The 25,564-nt window shown below is 49.9% G+C and overlaps 1 protein-coding gene across 7 annotated transcripts in view; it reads right to left on the bottom strand.

Annotated features, from left to right (window-relative positions):
* The window catches only part of Trak1 (trafficking kinesin protein 1), a 166,164-nt gene that overhangs the window by 67,019 nt on the left and 73,581 nt on the right, over nt 1–25,564 (bottom strand). For 3 of the 7 annotated variants that reach the window (XM_029481567.1, XM_029481566.1, XM_029481569.1), the window contains one exon: nt 10,662–10,856. Coding sequence is in view for 4 of the 7 variants with exons in the window: in XM_029481569.1 (XP_029337429.1) it covers nt 10,662–10,856 (195 nt within the window). In the remaining 3 variants the exon portion in view is untranslated. Of the gene's footprint in view, nt 1–10,661; nt 10,857–19,811; nt 20,404–21,900; nt 22,145–25,564 lie in introns of those variants that run through there. The other 4 variants (XM_021171939.2, XM_021171940.2, XM_029481568.1 and 1 more) reach the window with 3 other exon arrangements.

Below are 25,564 nucleotides of genomic sequence, written 5' to 3'. Positions count from 1 at the left end.
GGGTAAAACTTCCAGACATCGGCCCATGCACACAAGTAACTAAAAAAATAAAACAACAAGTAAAGGGAACTCCTTAGAGCAACTGAGAAATCTCCAAGAAGGCTCACGTCCTTTCCCTGTGGCTGGGCACACTTGTCTCATAGTGTACGGATTGCATCCATATTTTATCTAAGCCCCATCACATACACAAGCGAAAGCTAACAGGAGGGTGAACACAGTGCTATTTCACAGAGAAGAGCCTGGGCTTGCGGAGTCAGCTGGAGGTTGGGTTCAAGCACTTGGTCATTGTCTCAGACATAACGGTGTTATCTGCTAAGTGGAGGAGATACCAATACCTGTTACAGAGATGGGGCGGCGCTTGCTCGGGGTGATGGGTGTTCTGTTTGGCATGAGTTTAAGGTAAGGCAAGTTAGCAAGAAATACTAGTTTCAAGCATCCTCATTACTACCTCTATAAAAAAAAAGGAATGACCCAGCATGAGCAATCAGAGTGCAGAACCCCAGCTATGATTAGAAAGTTGAGGAAGACACACCATTCAGAAGCACACACTGCCAAACACACGGATCTCAGTAACAGCAGAGAGGATGTGGCGGACTAGCTGTGGCCAGCAAAAACTGCCGGACAGCAAAGCAAGGCCGCTCTGACCGCAGTGTGCACCAATTCCAAATCATTTTAATGTTTAGGAAACTGGGAACAAGGGGCTGGGAGATCGACCTGTTACGTAAGGTACCTGTGGTATAAAAATGAGGACCAGAGTTTGGGTTCCCAGCACACAGCTAAAAGCCAGGCATCGGCCCACCTCTAAAACCAGCACCCTGAAGGCAGAGAAAGACTCTAGATCCTTAGAGCAAGACTAGCCGAGCAGGTGAGCTCCCGATTCAGTGAAAGTCCCTGACTCAGTATTAAGTGAAGACTGATCCAGGATGACAGCCAGTGTCAACTTCTGGCCTTCACATGTATGCATGTGCATCTATCATATGTGCACACACTTGTTAACATTCGTGCACATGCCACATCACACACAAGTGCATACACAGACACACACATACACATAGACACACACACAGACACACAAACAGACACACAGTGGGAGAGCACAGAAAGAGAGAGAGCTCAGAGAGAAAGAGAAAAAAAGAAAAGTGGGAGCGGGGGTTGAGGGGGGCGAGGCCTGGCAAGGATGCCTCTCTCCTATAGCAACGCAGTGTATGGCCCTTCAGTACCCATGCTGGGATCAGAGAACACACAGGGTCCCTGCAGAATCCGGAGCATGGAGGAACCATGACAGTAGACAAGTCCAGGTTCTGAGGACGCAAAAGCCACTCCCAATGGTCTCAGATGAAAAGATGGACAAAAAGCCAGCTTAGAGCTGAACTGAGTTGTGACAATTTAAGCATTGTACCGAAAATACAGTTAATTATACCTAAAAGGAACAGGTGGTGTGTTCGAAAGCCATGACGCCACAGTGAATATCCAAAGCAAGGCAGGCAGGGAACGTGCCAGCTCTCACACACAGGGCAGAGACTAACGGAGCTATTTTAATCTGCCTTAGGAAGTTGGGTAGGTGTGCCTCACTGCTCTGTTCCTGCCACCCAACCTTCTGGAGGCATTGTTCGATGTGTCTCTGTGCAGGGTGGCTATGACTACATCAGCCGGATGTGGATTGCACACAGGTACCAAGAACAGAAAAGCTTGGAATTGTGGGTATAAATCACACCCAGACAGGAGGAGGGTCAGACCCAGGGCAAAATGATAGACTACCCAAGGCTCCAGAGGAGAGCAGAATGCCCTACCTTGGGGGGAGAGGGGGTGAATTCTTGAGGTCAAAGTGCAGTAGACCCTGTTAACAGTCGCAGCAAGACACTGGCAGACCTTGTTGTATGTGGATTCCAGGATGGGGTATCTTGAGGTTGGGATCTAGGTGCAAACCCTGTCACTTCAGGGAACACAGGTTGAGGGTTGAAGATCCGTCTGAAGATTTACCTCCTGGGCCAGCAAGACAGCTCAGTGAGTAAAAGCCTCTTAGCCTGGCAGCCGAGTTCAATCAGTGGGACACACATGGTGGAGGGAGAGAGCTGGTTCCTGCAGGTAGCACACACACACCCCTACCCAGAAAGAGAAAATGTAATTTAAAAGAAAAAAAAAAAAAAAAGATTCGCCACCGGAAGCTATGGGCCTAAATTAAACGTTCAAGGTGGTGTCACCCTAAATTAAAGGGGGTCAAAGCCTCCTTAAGGAGAAAGTGGCAAGTCACTGTAGGGTAGAGTGGAGCATGTCCCCAAATCCAGGAGTCACGGGAACAGTGAGCCCCAAGGTCTCCCTCAGAGCGCCCCGAAGGAGCAAACATGGACCCCTGGACTCTGGACTCCTGACCTTCAGAACCGGAACTGAACCCAGGTCACCGATGTGTGGCCAGCTGCTCAGAGCACTGGAGAGCTAAGGTAACTAGGTAACTAACTACTAGGGAACAGCAACGTCCTTAACAGCTAAAAGACTCCTGAGAGGCGGGAGAGCTGGGGTGATAGCTCAGGCTGTGAGATCCTTACTGAGCAAGTACAAGGACCCACATTTGATCCCCAGAACCTGTGCTTAAAAAGTAGGGTGAGTGGGTTGGAGAAAGGCTCCCAGAGGACCTGGGTTCAATTCCATGCAGTTAAAAATGGTGGCTCACAATTGTCTGTAAGTCCAGTTCCAGGGGCTCTGATGACCTCTTCTGGCCTCTACGGGTGCCAAGTATGCCCAGTGCACAGACATACATACAAGTAAGTATAACAGCCAAACACATGAAATCATTTTATAAGCCATGTATGGTGGCCTGCACTTGTCACCTAGTCCTGGGGAGAAGGAAGTAGGCAGGTCCCTAGGGCTCGCTGCTCAGCCAGTCTAGTACATATGGTGAGTTCCAGGCCAGTGAGAGACCAAGTCTCAAACAAAAATATGAACAGAGCCTGAGGAAGGATGGCTGAAATCATCTTAGCTCCCCACCACACACGCAGGTGTAGCAACACAAAGAGAACATGTATATAAATGCACACATAAACACACACGTGCACAGAGAGGAAACACGCTTAAACAGGAGCCCTGCTGCAGCCCTCCCTCTCTGAAACACATTCCCAGCCCTTGCAAAGTACCACCACCTTTTCCCACAAGGCTGGAGGCAGAAGGGAGGGCGGGCCTGGCTAGAGAGCAGGCGTGCCATCACTCTGCCTGACGTTCCAGCTTTCTCTTTCCAATCTTCGCTGCTGAGACTGTCAGTGCCAGCCAGTGAGAGCTCATGACAGCAGGCAGTCTGCAAGGAACAGCTTGATGCCAACTGTCCCTTCTCACTCCAGGCACAGGCAGCCCCGCCACCAGGGGAGGGAAGGGTGGAAGCCGCCATTCATAAGAGGACCTGCAAGCAAAGAGAGGGCAAAGCCCAGTGCCTGGGTCGGTGGCAGCTGCCATCAGTATCAACCGCCTCTCTGGAAGGGCAGGAAGAAGATGTATCTTGGCATCAGTAAGAAGCCTGAGAGGGTCTGAGGTCACCACCTGCCAGCACAGAAGGTCTGCAGAGGGGGGGGAGGCGGTGGGGAGGGGGGAATCTCAGGCTCGTGACCAGCAGGGCACACAGATAACACCACCACTTCAGAACCACGGGCTCAAAAGTCCCCTAATTCTGCTCCCGCACAAACCCTGCCAAACAGCGGCAGCCCGTGGGGATCGCAAGTGAGAGCTGAGCTGTCATGTCAGTTTCCTGGCTGAGCTAGGTCCAGTTCTGTCTCAAACTTGCTGAATTAACACGAGAAGAAAACAATCTGTACAGAACAGCTTGCCGGCCGTGTTGTTCATGAGCAGAAAAAGATAATGTTGAAATCTGGTTTGATCAAAAAACGGTGAAAGATGCCAGATGACCGACGACATGGGACCTCGAGCATGTGCTACGCCCCAGAATCCCTGCCCGGGGGTCCAAGGGCAGCCAGGCGCTTTCTCTCACATGCCCCTCCCTGAGAGGCCACTCCACTCCTCCAGCACCAGTGCCTAGACCTGCAGCTGGGTGTGGCTGCCGCGACTTCAGTGGCTCAGTCGTGGAGTATGACACAGCCTGGCCACACTGCGCTCACTTCCAATTCCCACAGACATCTGAGCCAGCTAATATGGAGAAACATGGAAGGGGCTTTGCTAATGGGAGGAGTTTGCAAGGCCTCTTCACTGACCACCCCCGCCCTGTCCCCACCCCCACCCCCCTGCCGCTGCCGCCGCCACCAAGGTCTGTGTGCGCACGTGTGCGGGTGCGTGCGTGTGTACATTTGTGAGAACGCACTCCTGTGCGCGCACACACACTCTTGGTTAACTGTACACACTCACACACATCCTAAAACGACTGACCCCTCTCTGAGCATCCCCTCCTAGGTAACGGTTGGTCAGCTGTACAAACAACAGTAAAGGAAAGATTCTTGTAAGACTTGTAAGACTTCTGAAAACTCCAAATCTAGTGGCTGCGGGGCAAACTGCTTACATATGTTATGCTGCTGGGTCTGATACCCGGAAGCATGAGGGTCTGGTGGTGGGGGAAGAGGAAGAGGACAAGGAAGAGGAAGAAAGCCTAGATTTTTATCAAGCAATGTGCTAAACAAACAAACAAATCACCTTCAGCTTTTTCAAAAGGTAAGAGCCTGTCTGGAGATGCGGAAAAAAAAGATGCTTAAGCCAGGCATGGCGGCACAGGCCTGGATTCCCAGCCCAGCTGGAGTGGAGGTGGGAAGACCATAGTTAAAGGCCAGCTTACACTACGGTGAGTTCAAGGAGCAGACAGGTTCTGAAGAGGCAGAGCCGGTGTGAGAGGAGAGATGGATGGTGGGTGACGAGGAGCATGTGGACGAAGAAGAGGGGAGAGGAGGAGGAGGCAAAGGGGGAGGAAGAAGGGAGAGGAGGAGGAGGAGACAAAGGGGGAGGAAAAAGAGGGGGGAAGACAAGAAAAGGAGAGGGAGGGGCCACTGCTGCAGATAGTTTAACTGCACAATAGACTAAGCTCTCAATGGGAATACCTTGAATAAGGCTCTTCATACTTACCCAGCATCCTCGTACCCTCCCCAGTAAGAGCTCTCTCGATACAGAGGCTCCTCAGTATGTGAGATCAGCTGCGGGGAGGGGGTGCAGGGCTGGAATGGAAGGGCACAGCAGACCGTGTGTTCCCACAACCAGCCAACACAGGGCCAGGTGCTGCCCGTACCTCTGTCTGGAGAGTTGAAGCTGACAGGACCTGCTCCAAGGTAATCCCTACTGAAAGAGCATGGCAGTCCAGTCAAGGTGTCGGGGTGGGAACCCTCACAGAGGAAAGAATGAAGTCCCAGAGGGGAGGTCACTGTCCTCCTGCCCTCAGCACGAGCCTGCACATGCCACAGTCCTGGGCTAGGATGTGAAGAAGATCAAAACAATAGAGATGTGTCCACCTGCTTAGTAAATCTCAGGCAAGAACTCTGGTGCTGAAAGGAACGCCATGCCTGCCTGATCCTGCACATACTGGCTGGCTGGATTACTGCACACCAAAAGCAAAGGCTGGGGTGACATTCCAAAACCTGTTTGCTTCGGGGCCTGCTCTTTCCCAGATGACCTCTGAGGTGTGGTGGTCAGCAGATCTGGGTGTGACACAGAGAATTCCTTCTTGGATCAATTTGTGTCAACCATAAAAGGCCGGGGAAGAAGGACCAACTGGAGCATGGTCACCTAAGAACAAACATGGTGACCTTGCAGCTTGGTGTGCGCTGAGTGTCACATGACTGGTCTACTGCACACCGGTCACCATCAGACCACATGAGGCAGCTGGATGTCACAGAGCAGGAAGCCGTTTCAGGTAGTGCAGCACATACTCTGTGAGCCATGGAAATGAATTCTCTGAATGAATGAGGTGACTCTGGAAAGGGTGATGTGGAAGGAGGTCTGACTCAAAAAAAGCAGATAGGGAAGTGTTCCCTCTCATCAGCCAGGCAGCTGAGGGCCAGGTTCAGGGGCAGAGCCTGGCTGTCCACCGAGGGGTGGGGGGCTGGGGGGGAAAGGCGGGGGGGGGGGTCTTACCCCCAAACACGGTGGCCAGGATGTACCTACCCTGGTTTTACCCCTTCTGGTTTCTCATCTTAGGGAGCCCTGTATCCCCAACTCCACCAGTCACAGTGGGCACTGCCCTACACAATGCCCACAGCGGACCTAGAAGGGAAGCAGTGGACAATGTCTTCTAAGCCACCCACAGTGGCCTGGCACTGGTGATTCACTCTACTGAGTCATGTGTCTCCCGGGTTACAGATATGTAAACACATACACAAAACCCAACCAGGGCAGGGATGACAGCACAGTGGATAACCTGCCTGCTGTGCAGACACGAAGATCTGGAGATCTATCCCTGGTATACACTAAAGGAGCCAGGTATGCTGGCGTGCCCCTGCGATCCCAACTCTGGTTCCTAGGGGCTCCTGACCAGCCAGTCAAGCTGAGTCACTGATCTCCAAGTCCACTGAGAGAGCCTGTCTCAAAACGTAAGGTGAGCCAGCACGGTGGAGAACACCTCTAATGCTAGCACTTTAGAGGCAGGTGAAGCTCTGCTTTCGAGGCCAGTCAGGGATAGATAGTGAGACCCTATCTCAGAAACAACAACAACAAAACACCAACAAACATACATTGGTGATGGATAGAAGACAATGCCATCCTCTGGCCTCTACATATACATACATATATGAGCACACATATAAAACACACACACACAAAAAAATACATAAATAAGTAGTAGGACCAGGCACAGTGGTGCACACTTCAATCCCCAGACTCAGAAGGCAGAGGCAGATGGATCTCTCTGAGTTCTAGGCCAGCCAGGGTTACATAGTGAAACCCTGTCTTGAGAATAAACAAACAAATAAAAAAATAAATAAATAAAAACCCAGGACACCTGGCACAGAGCAGGGCCCTAGGTTGCTCTCTCCACATCACCTGCACTTCTAGCCCTCAAACACCTACAGCTGTGTTGTGCAGTTCTGAAAACCTAAGGAAAACCAAATCTGCTGATGTAAGAGCTGATTAATGAAGATCTTTCCAAAAAAAAAAAAAAGGTCCACAGTGCCGTAGCAACGCTGCTCCCAGTGATGGGCAGAGGCAGGTTTGACAGTGTGTAGCCACTGCTGTGGGTGTGCAGCACCCAGGCATCTCTGATCTCCACTGGTAACAAAGTTGCATGCCCTGCAGCTGACATCCAGCCTCAAGTTCCGGTCCACAGAAGACAATGTGACATCTCTGTTGGAAGTTAAGGGAAATAACTAAATTCGTAAAACTCTTACATTTTCCTGACTGACCATTTGGGTGGGCTGTGTCACAGAACTTCACTGTAAATCTTTAATTTCAAAGTGAATACCTGATTGTTCAATTAGCAGATACTTAAGTTCTTCTTTTTAAAAAATTCTATGTGTTTGTGTGTGTGTGGGTGTGTGCACGTGCGAGTGCAGTGCTCCCAGAGTCCAGAAGAGAGCGTCCACTCGCACCTGTGGAGCACCTGTGGAGCACCTGTGGAGCACCTGTGGAGCACCTGATGTGGCTGCTGAGGCCTGAGCTCGGGTCCTCTGCAAGAGAAGTCAGGGTTCGTAACTGCTGAGCCATCTCTCCGGCTCCAATTAATAGACATTAATAAAGAGCCACCCAGCTCTAAGCACAGAATCCACAGAAGGAAATAATACACAAAAAGACTTGGATGCACCCAACCTTAAGCTCATTCCAGCTCTTGTAGTTTACTCTGTGGTACCCACCTGTGATTCTAACAGGGCTTCCTTTGCATTTTCTTACATGCATAACTGAAAACAAATGACGAATCTCTGCTTGAGTCTCCTGATAAAGAGACCTTAGGAACTGGGCACTGGTGGGCCTTGCCTGCCTGTAGATGTTTTATAGGGATTCAATGAGTCACTTCTGTGGCCATCCTATAAAATGGTCTGATGCTGCGGTGACCACCACACCAATTACACTACGCATGCGCAGGTCCATGGCCAATCGATGCTTGTGAGAAGGAACCAGGAGCCTCCCACGGCAGAGACAACAGCGAGGCTCCAATAGAAGAACAAGTTGCATGACAGACTTTTTTACAACTGATTGTTTCAAAGTATACTGTGGACTTACATCCACAAGAGAAAAATACGGAACCTACGTGGTAAGTGACTTGGCTTTCCATGCACAATCCCATACTCACTCCTCGCTGGTACAGATACCCTGGCTAAACAAAACTGACTCACCAAGAACTTCTGACCCACTATGAGGCACGCCAGATACTCTAGACCTGGATTATTCTATTTTCGTTCTTATTGACACGGGCTATCAGGAAAGCCCGTGGAAGATACACTCAACAGGTCAAACAGAATTCCTTCTTACTCGTATCTAATACAGAGAACCTGAGAATTGCCTTGCACACACTCTAAAGCACCAGCTTATAGCTGCAATTTGCTTTATTATAAATGATCTCAGAAATTGGAAAGACTGGTTTATGCTAGTGAACTGGTTTCTAACTGCAGAAGGTTCAAGAATGTACCACAAGCTGGTTCTCAGTGACCCTAACCCTAACCCTAACCACTAACCCTAACCACTAACCCTAACCCTAACCCTAACCCCTAACCCTAACCCTAACCCTAACCACTAACCCTAACCACTAACCCTAACCACTAACCCTAACCCTAACCACTAACCTTAACCACTAACCCTAACCCTAACCACTAACCCTAACCCTAACACTAACCCTAACCACTAACCCTAACCCAAACCACTAACCCTAACACTAACCCTAAACACTAACCCTAACACTAACCACTAACCCTAACTACTAACCCTAACCCTAACCACTAACCCTAACCCTAACCACTAACCCTAACCACTAACCCTAACCCTAACCACTAACCCTAACCCTAACACTAACACTAACCACTAATCCCAAACCACTAACCCTAACCCTAACCACTAACCCTAACCACTAACCCTAACCCTAACCACTAACCCTAACCACTAACCCTAACCCTAACCACTAACCCTAACCACTAACCCTAACACTAACCCTAACCCTAACACTAACCCTAACCCTAACCACTAACCCTAACCCTAACCACTAACCCTAAGCCTAACCCTAACCCTAACCTTCTTCTGTTACTGTCAGAGAAGCAGGAATATCTTTAAAAGGGGTAGTGTGATGACATGAATATGCAAATGAAAAATACACAGATATGTATTGACTGAGAGTATATTAATTTTGTCTTAAGGTTTTTTTTAAATTATGGATATATGTGTACATCTGGTCTTAGGCATGTGCATGAGTGCAGTGCCCACAAGTGCCAGAAGGGGGCATCAGATTCCCCAACACTGGAGTTACAGATGGATGTGAGCTGCCCAGTGTGGGTGCTGGGAACTGAACTCAGCTCTCCTAGAAAAGCAGCAATCTCTCTTAACTGCTCAACCATCTCTCCAGACCCAGAACAGGTGAATTTCTAAAGAACAGAACTCCAGGGATGGAGGTCACTCCGCGGCAGAGCACTTGCCTAGCATGTTGGAGCCTCTGGATTCAGTCTTACTGTGGAAAAAAATAAAGCAACATGTACTGCCTGGTGTGGTGGTACCCCTCCTGTAATCTCAGCATTTGGGAGGCTGAGGCAGGAGGATCAGCATGAATCTGAAGCCAGTCGAGACTACATAGAAAATTCCAAGCTACCTAGTGAGACTCTGTCCAAAAAAAAAAAAAAAATTAAGAAGCATCCTTTTAAGGACTGAATCCTTTGCAAACGGTTAGAATAGTTGCCTAACGCCTAACATGTACAAGACCCTGGGTTCAAATCCCAGCATTGAAAGAATAAAAGAGAAGGAGAAAGGAAGAAGGAATGAAAAGCAACTGGCATTTGAGTAAACATTAGCAACAGTAAATATTAATGTTTAAATCATTCTCCTGTCAGCAGTACACGTCAGCACACAGCACACAGCACTCTTCACTCGATCGCCCTCCCCACCTCACTCCTCGCCTCCAGGCATAAGCTCACCCGACAGGAAGCAGCTCTGCCACCTCGAGGTATAACTCTATACTGCAGCAAGGATTTGGCTCCTGGAATTCCAGCTTAACCAGCTTCCATAGTCAGGCTTTGCTGTCTACACTGACAGAAGCTGCCTAGATTTCCTTGCAATCTTTGTTTTTTAAATGCAAACAGATTCACTCTCAATGGGGATGTATAAGGGAAATGATGGGGCTGGAGAGAAGGCTCAGCAGTTAAGAAATTAATTGCTCTTATAGAAGAAGTGGGTTCAATTCCCAGCACCCATACCGTGGCTCACAACCATCTGTAACTCCCAGTTCTAGAGCATCTATCGCCCTCTCTGGTCGTCTCAGGCACTGCATGCAACAGGATGCGCATACTTACAGGCAGGCGATCACACATATAAAATAATACACAATAAATACAAGTCATTATTTAAACCAAAAAAGAAGAGACATGAGAATAATTTGAAGTTATTCTGCATGTTTCAAATGAAAATGCTTGGTCCCCACTACTCATCTAGACCAAGAAGACCCCTAACATGGTTAACCCCGAAGATCACATCCCTCTTGGCTGCTGCTCCACAGATGGCGGGCCCACAACACAGGACTTGGCATTGCACTGCTGTGCCCACAGAGGGCGCCAGCTACTTACGGAAGTATTTCAGCGTCTCCTCGATCTGCTCAGTTGTGAGGTCGATGTTGGCATCTGGGGAGATGAGGGGCGTATGCAGCCAGTCATCGTGGTCGTAACCATAGATGGTGTCCGCTCTTAGCTTGTAATGGGGCAGCTGTTCCTCCAGCAGGCTAATGATCTCAACTTCTGGAAGGTTGGTGCTGTTGCACACGTCTGGAGAGAAGAAGACTGAGTGAGAACCTACCCTGGCTGTCACTTCCAAGAGATAAGCTTGAGACCTACCCCTTGTCACCAGTCTGCAGCATGCAAAATCCAGGCAAGGACATATCCAGCAGGGGTCTTTTCTAATTTGAATCCTACTCTCAAGACATAGAATTTCTGAGGTGGGAGCTGTCTGATGGGCAGAGTGGCACAGGTAGGTACCAAACATATATCTTAGAACACTGTATAGCCAAGTTTGGTGTCTCCATTAGGGTTATTGCCACTGTGATGAAATGTCACAACCAAAAGCAAGCTGGGAGGAAAGTGTTTATTTCATTCACAGTTCCATGTAACCGTTCATCATCAAAAGCAGTGAGGGCAGGAACTCAAGCAAGGCAGGAGCTGGTGCAGAGGCCATGGAGGGTGCTGCTTACTGGCTTGCTTCCCCAGGCTTGTTCAGCCTGCTTTCTTATAGACCCCAGGACCACCGGCCCAGGGCTGGCCCCACCCACAATGAACCCGTCCCCAAATAATCACTAATTGAGAAAACACTCTACAGGCCTGTCTACAGCCCAATCCTATGGAGGCATTTCGTTAATTGAGGTTAGTCATCCTCTCAGATGATTTTAGCTATATCAAATTAACATAAAACCCCAGCCAGGACATACAGCCACTGTGACTGATGGCCACTAAGTAAACATTTCCAAATAACTAATACTGAGGGTTTTGAAGGATCCCAACACCATGAGATAAATGGCACATAATCCAGGCGGCGTGACTGGGTCACTGTACGGTATATACATGTATTGAACTGTGACACTGTACCCCATAAACATGAAAACTATTATGAGTCCACAGAGACTAGTATTTTAAGCTTAGAACTCTGCGTGCTGACTGCAAAGTCCTCCCCATAGTAGCGCCTCCTGTTGAGTGCCTACTATCTAGGGAGGGAAACTGACTTCTCAAGCCTTCTTCTTCCAAGTCTTTTACCCTCTTCTCTCAGTCATTCACTCTAGAGCTGACCCGGTTACCATTCAACCAAGGCATCCAATTGCTTAAGCTATCCCCTCCCCTAGAATCTAGGCTGCATTTAATTTATTGATCCACCCTTCCTTCCTTCCTTCTATTCATCATTCCATCCATCTACCCTTCTTTTCATCCATCTATCTTTCCTCCCTTCTACCTTTCCATCCATTATCCTTCATCCATCCATCCTTCCTTCCATCCATCCATCCATCCATCCATCCACTCATCCATCCAACCATTCATCCAGCCAGCCAGCCAGCCAGCCAGCCAGCCAGCCAGCCATCTATCCATACAGTCATCTATCCAGCCAGCCAGCCATTTATCCATCCTTCCTTTCATCCATCCATTATTTCTTCCTTCCATCCTCCATTCAATCCATCCATTCTTCCACCTGTCCCTCCATCCATTATTCCTTCCAACCTTCATTCCACTCTCCCACCCATCCATCCATCATCCATCCATCCACCTTCCCACCCACATCCTGAATACTAGAGGCACAGTAGATGCCTGTGAGCACAACCATCACACAGCAGTGTTTCACAGTCCTGACCTCACCACAGCAGTGCTTCTTCCTGTGTAGAGTCAGCAGATACAGAAGCAGGGCCATCCTCCCAGCCGCAGCTGGAACATAGCCCCTTCCCTGACCCCCTGACCCCCACCCCCCAAGCAGAGTTACCTTCTCTGTCCCCCCATACCCACAGTGCCCTGTCAGAACTCCTCTGTCTTCTGAGCACTGCAGTGCATCACCCATCTGACCGTGAGATGGCAATCTTTCACACACAGGTGTCCTTGATTCACCCCTGGACTCCACAGCTCTGGGTCCAGGCTGTGCTCGTAGCCTGGGATGCTGTGGTGGGTGCTTCTCCTGCCGCTGTGACCAAACCTGATCAGAGTCAGCTTACGGAGGAGGGCTTACTTTGGTTCACGGTTTGAAGGCACACAGTCCATCGTGATAGGGAAGGCGTACTGGCAAGAGCGCAGAATGGCTGGCGGCACCGCACCCCAAGTCAGGAAGCAGAGCTAAATGAGCCCTGGTGCAGGGCTCGATTTCTGCTTTTTATTCAGCTCGGGAGTCCAGGAAGAAAACGGTGCTCCCCACGTCCAATACTGGTCTTGCCGCTTCAGTGAAACCTCTCTGGAAACCACAGGATACTGCAGAACACCTGGAGGTGTGCTTCCATGGTGATTCTAAGCAGCCAAGGTGACTGTGAACCACCCCCATATAATCCACCCAAGCAGTCTTTTTATTTAGTTAAACTGAAGCATGGCAGGATGACACCCAGGATGGGGACACCCCCACAGTGCCCTGCAGACTATGATTAAATCAACATGACGAGTTTCTGATGTCACCATAAGCTCAGCCCCTTTCAGCAAGGAAGTGGTTTACAGCAGTAAACCACTGTGGGAGTGGCTTGAGTCTCCTCAACCAGGAAGCTGACTGCTCTCCATGTGGGCCTAGCTGGATAAGAGAGGATGATGGAGCTGGGTGTGGTGGCACACGCCTTTAATCCCAGCATTCAGGAGGCAGAGGCAGGCAGATTTCTGAGTTCTAGGCCAGCCTGGTCTACAAAGTGAGTTCCAGGATATCCAGGGCTATACAGAGAAACCCTGTCTCGAAAAACCAAAGAGAGAGAGAGAGAGAGAGAGAGAGAGAGAGAGAGGATGATGGACTCTGCCTTTGGTGCTAAGAATTGGTCCTCGGCTAGGAGAAACCAATCAGAAAGTTAGCAGGGCAGATGGTTGAGGAAACTGGGAACACAGATGAAGGCAAGGATGAGGCCGGTTCACTCTGGAATATGGAATGTGGCAGGGGGATCACATGGGGAATTGGAGATGCTGGGGGGTGGGGCGGGTTCCCCTTCCTCTCCCTGGATGAGCAGAGGCAAGAAGGCAGGAGGTGGTAACCCAGGTGGGACGGTGGGGATGCAGGTGCCTGCAAGACCAGGTCAGGCTAACCTGCATCCTGTTCCTCTGTAAACTGTCACTCTCTGCGCAGAAACCCAGCAATCCACACCCACCTCAAGATTCCCAGGAGCCTACACTGGCCCACCACACTCAGTTTGTAAAGACTCACTGCAGAACGTTCCCAGGCAGGAAGCCAGCGTGGGCTCTCAAAGTGCCAAGAAGAGGGCAAATGATTGATTGTAAGGTGTGGCCTCTGGGGATTTCAAGGTGCTTTAGGGCCACAGTTCAGTCCCCAGAAGGGGCAATGTGTGCATCTGAGCATAGGGGCTTCTCTGCCTAAGATGGGAAGGATCAGGGCAGGCATATTCAGTAGCTCAGCTAGCAAAGCCTAGGCAAGACCTGCTGTGTCTCAAAAGTGTGTGGAGAACAGAAGCCGTGACCGCCCGCAGAGAGCTATGACAGAAGCCATGACTGCCCACAGAGAGCCATGGCCCAATGTCCTCAAGACAAGGACCTTCCCTTCCCACTCAGTCCCCAAGGAAACACCCTCCACTGCAGGCCTACTACAAGGTGAGCAGCCAGTCCCCACCTCTGTAGAACCCTCAGCTACTGCATGGCCACTACCTGAAGAACCCGAGGAAGAGGACCTGGGCTCAAGACAGCTGCTGCCAGTCAGTGGCATCTTTCGGCTAAATAGAGATCTGACCAAACCAGCTCTGTACAGCTGCCCCACCCCCACTCCCCAAAGGCAGCGGCAGCCTGTCTGCAGGAGAGTGGGCAGGGGACCAACACATTCCCACAGGAACACCCACACAACAGGCTGTCATTCTCTGGTGTCTCTGTGGTGTTTGACAGTAGGGAAAAGAACAGAGCCCAGGGTAGGTGGAGTGTGGAAATCCCTTCTAAGAATAACATGTCACTTGTGACCATACTGTCACTTGCTCAGCCACTGGGACTCGACCTGTCCTTCCAAGACTGGACCAAACATCAGGGTATTTGAACTTTTCATAATGCGGCCAACCATCTATACATAAGCAATGTTGCAGTTGCTTTCACAGCACAGAAAGTTAGGACATAGGACAGGCAGCTGGAGGCAGCCAGGGAGCTCACTCCTTGACCTCAGGGACGGAAGCTCTGGGAACTCCTGGAAGAATGAACATGAGCGTGCTGGACCGAGAAGACACATGGAAGTCTGAGGCTGGGTAAAAGTGGCATAACGAACTATGATGAGGCCAGGCGTGGTGGCACACGCCTTTAATCCCAGCACTTGGGAGGCAGAGGCAGGCGGATTTCTGAGTTCGAGGCCAGCCTGGTCTACAGAGTGAGTTCCAGGACAGCCAGGGCTACACAGAGAAACCCTGTCTGGAAAAACAAACAAACAAACAAACAACAACAACAAAAAAGAACTATGAAGACTCGTGGGACTGAGGCTGGGGAGAAACCCAGTCAGTAAAGTGCTTGTCAAGCGTGCATGCGGAAACCCGAGTTCCATCAACAGAAAACACATAAAAAGGCTGGACGTGGTGATACACACTTGTAATCCCAGCCCTGGGGAGGCAGAGATAGGTGGATCCCGGAGGCTCGCTGGCCAGCTGGCATAGTCCTCCTGGGAATTGCTAGGCCAAGGAGAGACCCTGCCTCAACGAACAAAATGGACTGTGTCTGAGGTAAGCGACATCCAGGGTTGTTCTCTAGCCTCGGTACACATTTTCATACACTCATGCACCTATATACGAATGAAGAGAGAACCCCCACACAGAAAGAATCTGTAGAAACATTGCCAACACTGGAAACCCACAGACGGGTGCTTGCGGACTGTCCCAGCTGGAAACTGAGGACGAGGTTTTCTTTGCTCAGCTTCACAGGTGAGGAAGGAGCATGGGTGATCTTGTTAGTCAAGGCCAGGCAGCTAAGCAGGTGGCAGGTTCAGTCTGAGGAGCCCTCAGTAACTAACAGGCCATCCCTCTGCTACCACTGTCCATCTCTGGAAGCCCGTGTGTGGAGCTTAGGGTGGACGCCTCCACACATGGGCGAAGGGAGGTTTGTTAAGCACCAGGACAAGGCTCTCAAGCTGTGTCCTTGTCACCTGCCCAGCTTGCAGGTGCTAGCCATCTTTAGCCACACAGGCAATGCCAAGGCCTGTGTCGGCCCTGGGTGCCTGGACAAGCGAAAAAGAGCACACACGTGGTGACTTCCATGTAGACCAAAGAGAACACACATGATGCGTTCCATGTAGACTAAAGAGTGCACACATGGCACCTTCCATGTAGACACATGAACACTTGCCTTATGGGAGCCATGATTCACAAACAGCTCTGCCTCTTGTGAAGCAGCCAAGCCCACAGCTGAACCACGCTTCCCAGCTCAGCCTCTGCTGTTTTCTCTCGATTCCCTTACATCAGGACACACAAACCTCCTGCCATTCTCCACAGCTCCCCACCCCCAACACACACAGAAATCTTTTTTTTTTTGAATCAGCTATTTTAGACACCTCTAGAATATTCACTGCCCATACCGCTGCACCCTAAAATGTCACTCAAATGTCAGCTTGAGTTTGTGAACCTTGCCTGACCAATTCTCCCAGGCTTCCCACAGGCCTCGGCACATACACAATTACACAACAGTGCCAGGCAGGGCTTTCTCCGTATCTCCTCCCCACTAACCGAGAGCCACTCAGGAGAAAGGACTCAAGAGTCCCAGTCCAGCCTCAAACCCAGCCTGCAGACCTCTTCATCTTCCAGGAAGAGCTGCCTCCAGCTTTAGCATGCAGGAGGTGCTGCCATCCCATGATGGGGTTATTTCATGGCCCTAGCTCTCTGTCTAGCACTACAGAAAAGTGTCACAGGACAGCAGAAGTGCCCCCACGTCCCAGGCAGAGGCCAATGTAACGCCTGCCATGGAAGTCTACTCCCAGGATCCCCTAGGGACTGCCCAAGCCCTGAGGTCTGGAATGACCCACTTCTAAGATGAAGGCACCTCTCGGGAGCTGCCTGGAAAGGAGGGGACAATACAGGGGACCCCAGGGATCTCGGAATATAGAGGTGGCTCTCTCCATTCCCACAGACTCAGACTGGATGCTTTGAGGAGGCCCCTCCACCTGAGAATTTGTTCTGTGCTGGTTTGTATTTTAACCTACCAGGTTTTCTTCCTTACAGCAGAGACGATGACTCTAGTGTTCAAATTTAAAACTCAGGGAATCTCAGAAGTCAGGCTCCCTGGGAGGAGGTCTCCTCTTCCGCAGGGTACATAACTGCTCTGGGGTGGCTGTCCCCAGATGGAGAAGGGATGCACGCCCAGGATTCTGGGCCTGCTGCTTCAGGACCATGCACAACTGTCAGGGGACAGAGGACACAAACACCCCTGACCACTCTGCAGATCTGGAGACACGGGGAAGTCATCAGGGAAGGAAAGGATAAAAGAGTGCAAAACAGGAAGGCAAAAGGAAAGAAAGAAGTCAGAAGAAGGCTTTGGAGAACCAGGGAGAGGAAGCCGGCGCCACACTGCCACCTTCTGGACAGCCAGTGCATAGCAAGGCTTCAAGAATACCCAAACCAAACCATGTGACCAGCTTCTCCCAAGACTCCGAGTCAGCGAACCAGCCCGGGTGCCCGGCCTCAGAGCAAGAGAGAAGGAAAGCGTGATCTATATAAACACAGTGGATCGCTTTCAGCCTTACGGAGGAAGTCAGACCCGCAAGAAACATATGCATCTGGAGGCTACTGTACTAAGTAAATGAAGGTGGTCTCAGAGAGGCAAACGCCATGCATTCTCTCCCATTTGTAGCTCCTAGATTTTGTAGATACATAAAACCAGGGAGGCAGCCGGACGTGGTGGCGCACGCCTTTAATCCCAGCACTCGGGAGGCAGAGGCAGGCGGATTTCTGAGTTCGAGGCCAGCCTGGTCTACAAAGTGAGTGCCAGGACAGCCAGGGCTACACAGAGAAACCCTGTCTCGAAAAACCAAAAAAAAAAAAAAAAAAAAACCAGGGAGGCACGGGTGATATGAAAGGGAAAACTGTCTAGGCCCTAGACTGTAGGGGAACAAAGCTGGCGGAAAGAGGTAGGAGGGCTCAGAGAGGGAGGGGAGTACAGGGTGAGCGTGCTCAAAGCGCACTATTTGGCTGCGTGAAAATGGCCCATGTGACTTTGTAGAAGTGGGCAAAGCAGTCTGGAGAAAGGGGCCCCAGCCCCGTCCTGCCCACGCTGTGCCTTGTAACCCCCACCCAAGCCTCATCGTTATCTCTCTGGACTCAGTTCCTCTGTGTGTGGGACAGTAGCAAGAGGAAGGCACTCTCTGCCCACCAGCAAACTCTGAAAAGATACAGGGAGGGCCACAGGCTTACGGAGCATCGTCTGGGGCAGCACCCACCTTCTCTGTCCTCCAATGCTGACTTCGCTAAGACTCAGGATCTGAATGGTTACACAAAATCCCCTGATTTCTTTAACGTTTAAAATCACATTTACTAACTTTATTTATTTATTTATTTATTTATTTGGGGACCTAGATGCCACGGTGCACCTGTGTAGAAATCAGTTCTCTCCCACCACATTGATCATGGTGACCAAACTCATGTCATCCTGCTTGGTGGCAGGTGCCTTTTCCCGCTGAGCCATCTTGATAGTCCCTCAAACCCCTTGATTTCTACATGCTAGACTAATTCAGAAGTTTTTAAGTAGACAAAGGCCACATTAAACAAGTCTGTATGCTGGGATTTCCCACCCTGCCTGTCACTGCAGACCTTGGGAATGCATTGTGGCTACATTAACAGAGACAAGCAAGGGCCCAAATGAGAGCCACTCATCAAACAGGGCCAAACTGCCAGCTCCCCCCATCTTCACCTTTCCTCCTAGTCCCTCCCCAACCCACTGCTCAGCCACAAAGTATCCCCACCCTGGCCCCAGTCTAAGTCCCAAGAGGAGCCGATTGGAGGGAGCAACCCTCTCCCTGGTCTGTCACCCTTGGCAGCAACTGTGAGTGGCCACGCTGTGTCAAAGCTGCGCAGGACTCCTCACCTTCTCTGTAGAGACCTGGACACCATTACACCTTCCTGGACATTATAAGGATTGAAGGGTATAGACCCAAAGACACTCATATGCCATGCAGCACAGGAGACACTTGGCCATCTACAGCTGACAGAGAACACTCTTCTCTCGGGATCAGGATGGTTGGGAACTAGCCTAAACTTCTCTGGGGAACGCGGTCACAATCACTTATTTTTGCCTGTTGTGAAGGGTTTGCACTACGTAGCATAGTGCAGGTTAGCCTGGAGCACACCATCTTCCTGTCCCTGGGTCCCGGGATTACAGGCCTGTGTTGCAGGCTGAAGCCACTGGCACTTAATCTTCTCTAACACAGATGCTATAACTCCACAGATTACAGGAGACTCACAGAACCATCTGCTGTTTCAAACACGTCAGTGGATGAAGGCAAGCAGGGCCAGAGAGGCTGTGGCGCCACAGAGCCAAGCATGCGCATTGAGCATGGCCGGCCGGAAACTGGCACATGCGCGTTGGGCATGGCTCCTATGCTGTCTGAACAGCTTCTAGACCCTGCTAACCAAGACCTTGCAGATCCTCTGCAAGGCTCTGCTGGCCTCAGCCAGAACACACTGTACTGGCTCTAAGGACCACCCAGAGGATGGAAGACTTGGGAGGGCGTGTTATGGACTAAGCCAATAGACTGGAAGGAGAGAGCAAGGCCTCAGGGTACTGGGTGAACTTTGGGCTGAGGAGGCACAAGACAGAAGGTAGGGCTCTGTGTCTGAGGTCCCCCATGCTCTCAGTAGCCAAAGAGGGTCTCCAGGAGCACAGGGCAGGCAGACAAGCAGGTAGGAAACTGGAGAGCAAAAGCCAACAGAGCTAAGCTTCAGAGAAACAAACAACGCTGGAGATTCTCTAGAATGGTTGAAGCCTTAAGCACCTGAAGAACTCGGTATCCAAAAAGCAACCAGTTCAGGGGTACGGATATGCCCACCACCCCGATACACACATGCACACACACATACAAGCCCTCACACAGGCTCCTAAGATACATACCCTGACAAGCAGCTGTGCTGAGGTAGCCAGTCCACCCACTCGGTTACAGAAACAGGGTTTCCAGTGTGAGGCTAAAGGGCAACCTTGAGCAACTGAATGTGGCGTGGTTCAAGTGGGCATGCTGGCTTGTTGTGCAACAGAGCGGGCAGCAAAAAGCAGGGCAAAGCAAAGAAGGAGGGACCTGCCGAGACGCCTCCAAAATGCCCATAGCAAAGCAGATGGTCTCATGCTGGTGACGTCGTGGCTGCCTTACTGTGGGCAAAAACGCCCAGGNATGCCCACACATCGATACAATCGGCTATCGATATATCTCCCTAGATGCAATCCTGTCCCTAAAATGGGTGGTGTGTGGCTTTTACAACAAACCAAAATGTTAAACCTACGTGGAGGAGACGTTGTTAAGAACACTCAGAGGGGTGAGACCCTTAAGAGAGTGACCACCACCAGAAAAGGCAGCTGGGAAGAAAGCCACTCCCCTCAGGTTAGCCAGAGCCTGAAGCTCCGCTGGCATCGTTAACGCTGCCCTCTGCCTAGTGCAGATGTGGCCCTGAGAAACAGTTCAATAGCTCCTCAGTAAATGAGAGCTGCCACATGCCACAGCAATCTCTACTGCTGGCTCGCAGGCTGAAAACAGTTGTGCTGAGGGAACCATACGAACACACTCGCAGCAAGCTATTCACAGGACTAAAAGGCAGAAAAGCCCAGATGTCGACAGACTTAAGAACTGATAAATGAATACAAGTACACTCGGACAATGGAACACTAGTCAGCCATAAAGACAGAATGCAGTGTTGACAGGCACTCCAATGTGAGTGACCCCTGAAATCAGAGGATGTGAAAGAAGCCAGCCATGGAGACCACAAGCGGCATGGCTTTTTTTTTTTTTTTTTTTCAAAGCACCTAGAGACTGTCCACCCACCACGGAAAGGAAGACTGGGCATTGCCAGGGGCTAAGGAAGATCGACTATTAATAGAGATCGCTTCCTTTGGGTGAAAATGTCCAGAGCCAGGCAGTGGTGAGTGTGCAGTATGTAAATGCACTAGCGGTACAAAAGTTCACTGGTAGAGGGCTTGCCTAGCATGCATGAAGCTAAGTTCAAACCCCAGACCCGCCCATTTAAAGGAGCGGTGCTCAGGTGCTCAACAGTACAGAACGATGGGCTTTAAATGTGTTCTTTGACAACTGTTAAGTGTATTTTAACACAACTTGTGAAAAGTGTTGTTTAAGACGATAATGAACCACTAACGTGTACAAATACAATGTCTAGAATCCAATGGCAAACAAGGGGTGGGGAAGGCCCCTGGCTCAGGGGCAAAAAGAAGACAGGTGATCCCAAGGCAAGCTGGTTAGTAAGACTAGCCACATCAGTGAGCTCTTGGTTTGATTGAGAGACCTGTCTCAATAATTAAGGTGAAAGATCAATAGAGGACGATTCCCCACATCAGCCTTGGGCTTCTACGTGAGTGTGCACACGTGTGCAAGTGTACCCCCACACATGTGTGCCTATACATGCCAACATGAATACAAATACACAATACACCACACACACAGAGATACACACACAGATACACACACACACAACAAGAGGAAGATAATGTTAGGCATTCAAGAGTATACACTGGCAAGAGAAGTGGGAAATGACAAAGGCTTTGACAGCACACGAGTCTGTAATACACTAAAGGTCTAATCCACTGATGTCTACATTCAGAACAGGTGGGCTCATGGTAAACATGAACTCAGGCTGTTTGGGTCTGGTTTTGTCGAGTGATCCTAGCTCGGTCCAATTATGAAACAATCTAAAATCAAAACTAAAGGTGATCCCGCGGATACAGGAAAAAAAAAAAAACCCTTCTCTCTGGCACACACACACACACACACACACACACACACACTGGCTCACAGGAACCTTTCCAGCCCAGGGTCTCTTCCCACACTACAACCCAAGCCTCAGCCAGTATCACTGGGAACCCTGGATTTAGTTCAAGTCTCCACTGCCTAGGGACAGTGTCAGATCCCACACAACACAGGCTTGATCCCCAAAATGCACCCCTCGAGCTCAGTTATCAGCAGCAAGCCTCAGAATCCTACCTGTGCTTCTGACCGAGGGTCTATGCATCTGGGTTCCCACAGTCCACTCTGTGGGTTCAATGAATCTGCCTAAATGGCTCACAGGATTCACAGGAACTCACTTCCGCTTACGACAGACACGGTTGAGGCTATGTACAGGGCGAGCTTGGTGCTGGTCTCCCGCCTTCTCTGAGGTGCTACCTTCCTGGAACTCTATGTCCTCAGCTGCCAGGAAGTGCAGAAAACATCAAAAAAAAAAAAAAAAAAAAAAAAAAAAGCGTGGCCAGCCGTGTGGAAACATGGACGGGTCTGGAGATCAGTGGAGACTGGCAGAGCCAGTCTGCTAGGATTCCTCAACCTTTGCTCTCTGAGGGGAAGGGCAGAATCCCTCATGAAACAGGTTATGTGTCTTCTACTGTCCAACAGGTACAGGAGGGAGATCTGGTCACAGGCCAGGCAAGAAGTGAGGTAAAGGCACTTGCTGCCAAGCCTGGTATCCTGAATTTAACCCCTGAACCCACACTGTGGAAGGAGAAGCCTCCCACACACACACAAGCTATCCTTTGATCTCCGCTCACAGGCCAGGCACACATGTGCACACATGTACATATGCAATAAATATTTATACGTATTCCTTTCTGGCCAAGGGTCTATGCATCTGGGTTCCCACAGTCCACTCTGTGAGTTCAATTAATCTGCCTAAGTGGCTCACAGAACTCACCTCTGCTTATGAATTCTTTCTTAAAAGAAGTGAGGGTGCTCACCTCTGAGTGCATCAAGCAGAAGATGACTCGGGAGACCTTATGAAGGCCGAGGGACTGGGGAGGAACTCCATAGCCGAAGAGGAAAAGGCGTATTATAAACAAAGGGACTTTTGACATATTCTCTCTCTCTCTCTCTCTCTCTCTCTCTCTCTCTCTCTCTCTCTCTCTCTCTCTCTTCTTTCCTTCTTCCTTTATTTCTGATAGTGTCTCCTGTAGCCCAGACTAGCCTTGAACTCCCAATGCAGCCAAAGATGACCATGGACTCCTGCCTCTACCTCCCACATGCTGGGATAACCGTTGGTATGGGCCCCAGCCCCTGGTTTACACTTGACATTGATTCCTGCGACCAAGCCCATGTGTCGTATTTCTTTGGAAGTAGTCTTTCACATTAAATCCATTACACCACTCAATTAAAATTACTCTACACTAAAGTCCTAAAGGATCTTATAAAAACCTGATCATATTTCCTTTCATGTGTTTTGGTTTAATTATGTAGGGTTAGGAGTGGCCTTGGGAAGCACTGTAATAATTTTTAATGGCTTTCGTAGCTGGATATGGTGGCGACCATCTGGACTTCCCGCTCTTGGGAAACCGAGGCAGAAGGCCGTTAAGTTCTACACAGTAAGTGTACCACCCTGTCTCACTGAGAAGAATGCTCACTGAGGGGAGGTGCCTTGGAAGCCAGGGACACTTAGGTCGGGCGAGCCTCATGAAACAAAGAGACCGGCTCAGAAGCGTGGAAGCCCTTTGCTAAGTGGTTTGGAAAAGCACAAGACATTTTGTGAGGCTGTGCAACGTGTCCGGTCCTCCTGCTTGACTTTCTGGGCTGGGTTGCAGTGTGAAATCACCTGACAGAAAGCACACCACACAGTCAAGGACAAGACCATCCACTCCACAGAGCCCAGAGTCCTCAGGGCAAGGCCTGAGAGAGAAAGGACTCTCAAGCTGCTGCCCAGACAAGACTGCCAACCGGTCTGCAGCAACGATTCCCAGGACAGGCTAGGACAGAGCACATTTCCCAACAAAGCTGCCAGCTGGTCTGTGTCCATGTTTGTTTGTTTTGAGACAGGGTCTTACTATAAAGCCCTGGCTGGGTTGGAGCTTGATATGTAGCTCAAGTTCCTTGAACTCACAGAGATCCTCCTGCCTCTGCCTCCTGAGGGCTGGAATTAAAGGCCTGTGCCATCACCCTTTGAGTTGCCAACCTTTTTATCTGTTCGTCCATCCCTCTATCTACCCATTGTCTATTTTGTTCATCGTCTATCTATATTTATTATCTGTCTGTCTGTCATCTACTAGTCAGTCAACATATGATATCTATCACCTGTCTGCTTGTCACCTACCCCGCTATCAATCCTCTATCTATACGTAATCCTGGCAATGCTAGTAATGTAGAACAAGGGCTTTGCTCACAGGTGACATTTAGAATTCTGCATTTGTGCCCACCCAGACCTTTCCCACCCTCACTCTCTTTCATGAGACAGAAAATCATGAAGCAAAGGACTCCGAGTCCTCCCTTCCAGTTCTAGATCCTTCAGAGACCCATCCCAGCATCCCTCCCACTGTGGAAGGTGTAGGGAGTGGGTCTGATGATCCTGTTCCCCAATTGGTTCTTGAGCTATCAATAAAGATGCCAGGGGCCAATTACTGGGCAGAAGGAAAGAGGCGGGACTTCCGGGTCCTGCAGGAGAGCTGAGGAGATGCGGAGGAGGGAGGGTTTTCACCGTGCTTTTGAGGGAGAAAAGGCTGCTTCTCCGGGCAGAAGGTTAGGGTGTTGAGCTGGGACTAAAGGTAACTGAGCAGCTGAAGCTGAGGGCCGATTGAAAGGTGCTGAGGGAAGAGTATTGGGAAGGGCACGCTAGGCGAGGGAGATCAGAAGTGCCCAGCAATTGAGCCAAGAGGACAGATTGAAAGTGTGTGTCCTTCATCCAAGGATCCGAGGGAACATGGGCGGGGCTGGTAGTGTGGTCCGCCTGGAGCTTATAGCTTGTAGCAAAAAGTACACACTACAGAAGGCACCAGCTTCTGCACTGTCACCCAGAAGTGGCAAACCTGCTGGAGCCAGCTAGAACTAACCTGGAGCCAGCTATGCATCCAAGGATGACTTTGAATTCTTGATAGTTCCACCTCCACCTTTTAAATAAGTCTCTGAATTGTTCTTGTTTGGTTTGGTTTGGTTTTGACACAGGGTCCCATGTATGCCGGGTGGCCTAGGACTTCAAAGACTCCAGTCTCTGCCTGCTGAGACGCAGGCATCTGCTACCCTCCCTTCTGTCTCATAGAAGTTTAAATGAAGTCGCATGCTTCAAGGCTCTGCTTGAAGAGAGTTGCTGGTCTTGGTTTGGCCACTGGCTCTGGGAGATCAACCTTCCTGTGTGCCCGCTCTTCCTGTGCCTCTGTGGCTCCAGCCAGGATGGCTGCCTGCCAATCTGTGTGTCTTCTGGTTACAGTGTCATATAACTCCTATAAATCTGAGTGTCCAATTTGTAGAATGCACACGTTTTTCAGGAACAAGTAAACATCACTGTGTTAAAGTTTAATTCTGCACGCTCACATCGATCACTCTGCCTGTCTGCATTGTTGGGGATGGACAGCGGGCTCTGCTTGCTGGTCACCCCTGGCCCCCCACTTACATTCTCCATACTGTTGCTCGGGCCTTCCCAGATCAAGAGTATTCAGGAATATTTTCTTCCAGAACAAGGACGGCTTCATTTCCATATTCATTCTAGCTTTAAACCGTCTGAATTTCACTAGACCTTAAGGAATTCAATAGGGAATCCAGTATACTTTCCAGAATAAGCTCAAAGGCTAGAACAGCTGACAATAGCTCTTTTTTTTTTTCAGCTTTTCCTTATTCTTTTTTTTTTAATTTTTAATATTTTTATTACATATTTTCCTCAGTTACATTTCCAATGCTATCC

The sequence above is a fragment of the Mus caroli genome, chromosome 9 (assembly GCF_900094665.2).
Source record: "Mus caroli chromosome 9, CAROLI_EIJ_v1.1, whole genome shotgun sequence".
NCBI classification, from domain to species: Eukaryota; Metazoa; Chordata; class Mammalia; order Rodentia; family Muridae; genus Mus; species Mus caroli.
The sequence above is the reverse complement of the archived record's forward strand: the minus strand, read 5'-3'. Positions and strand labels throughout refer to the sequence as shown.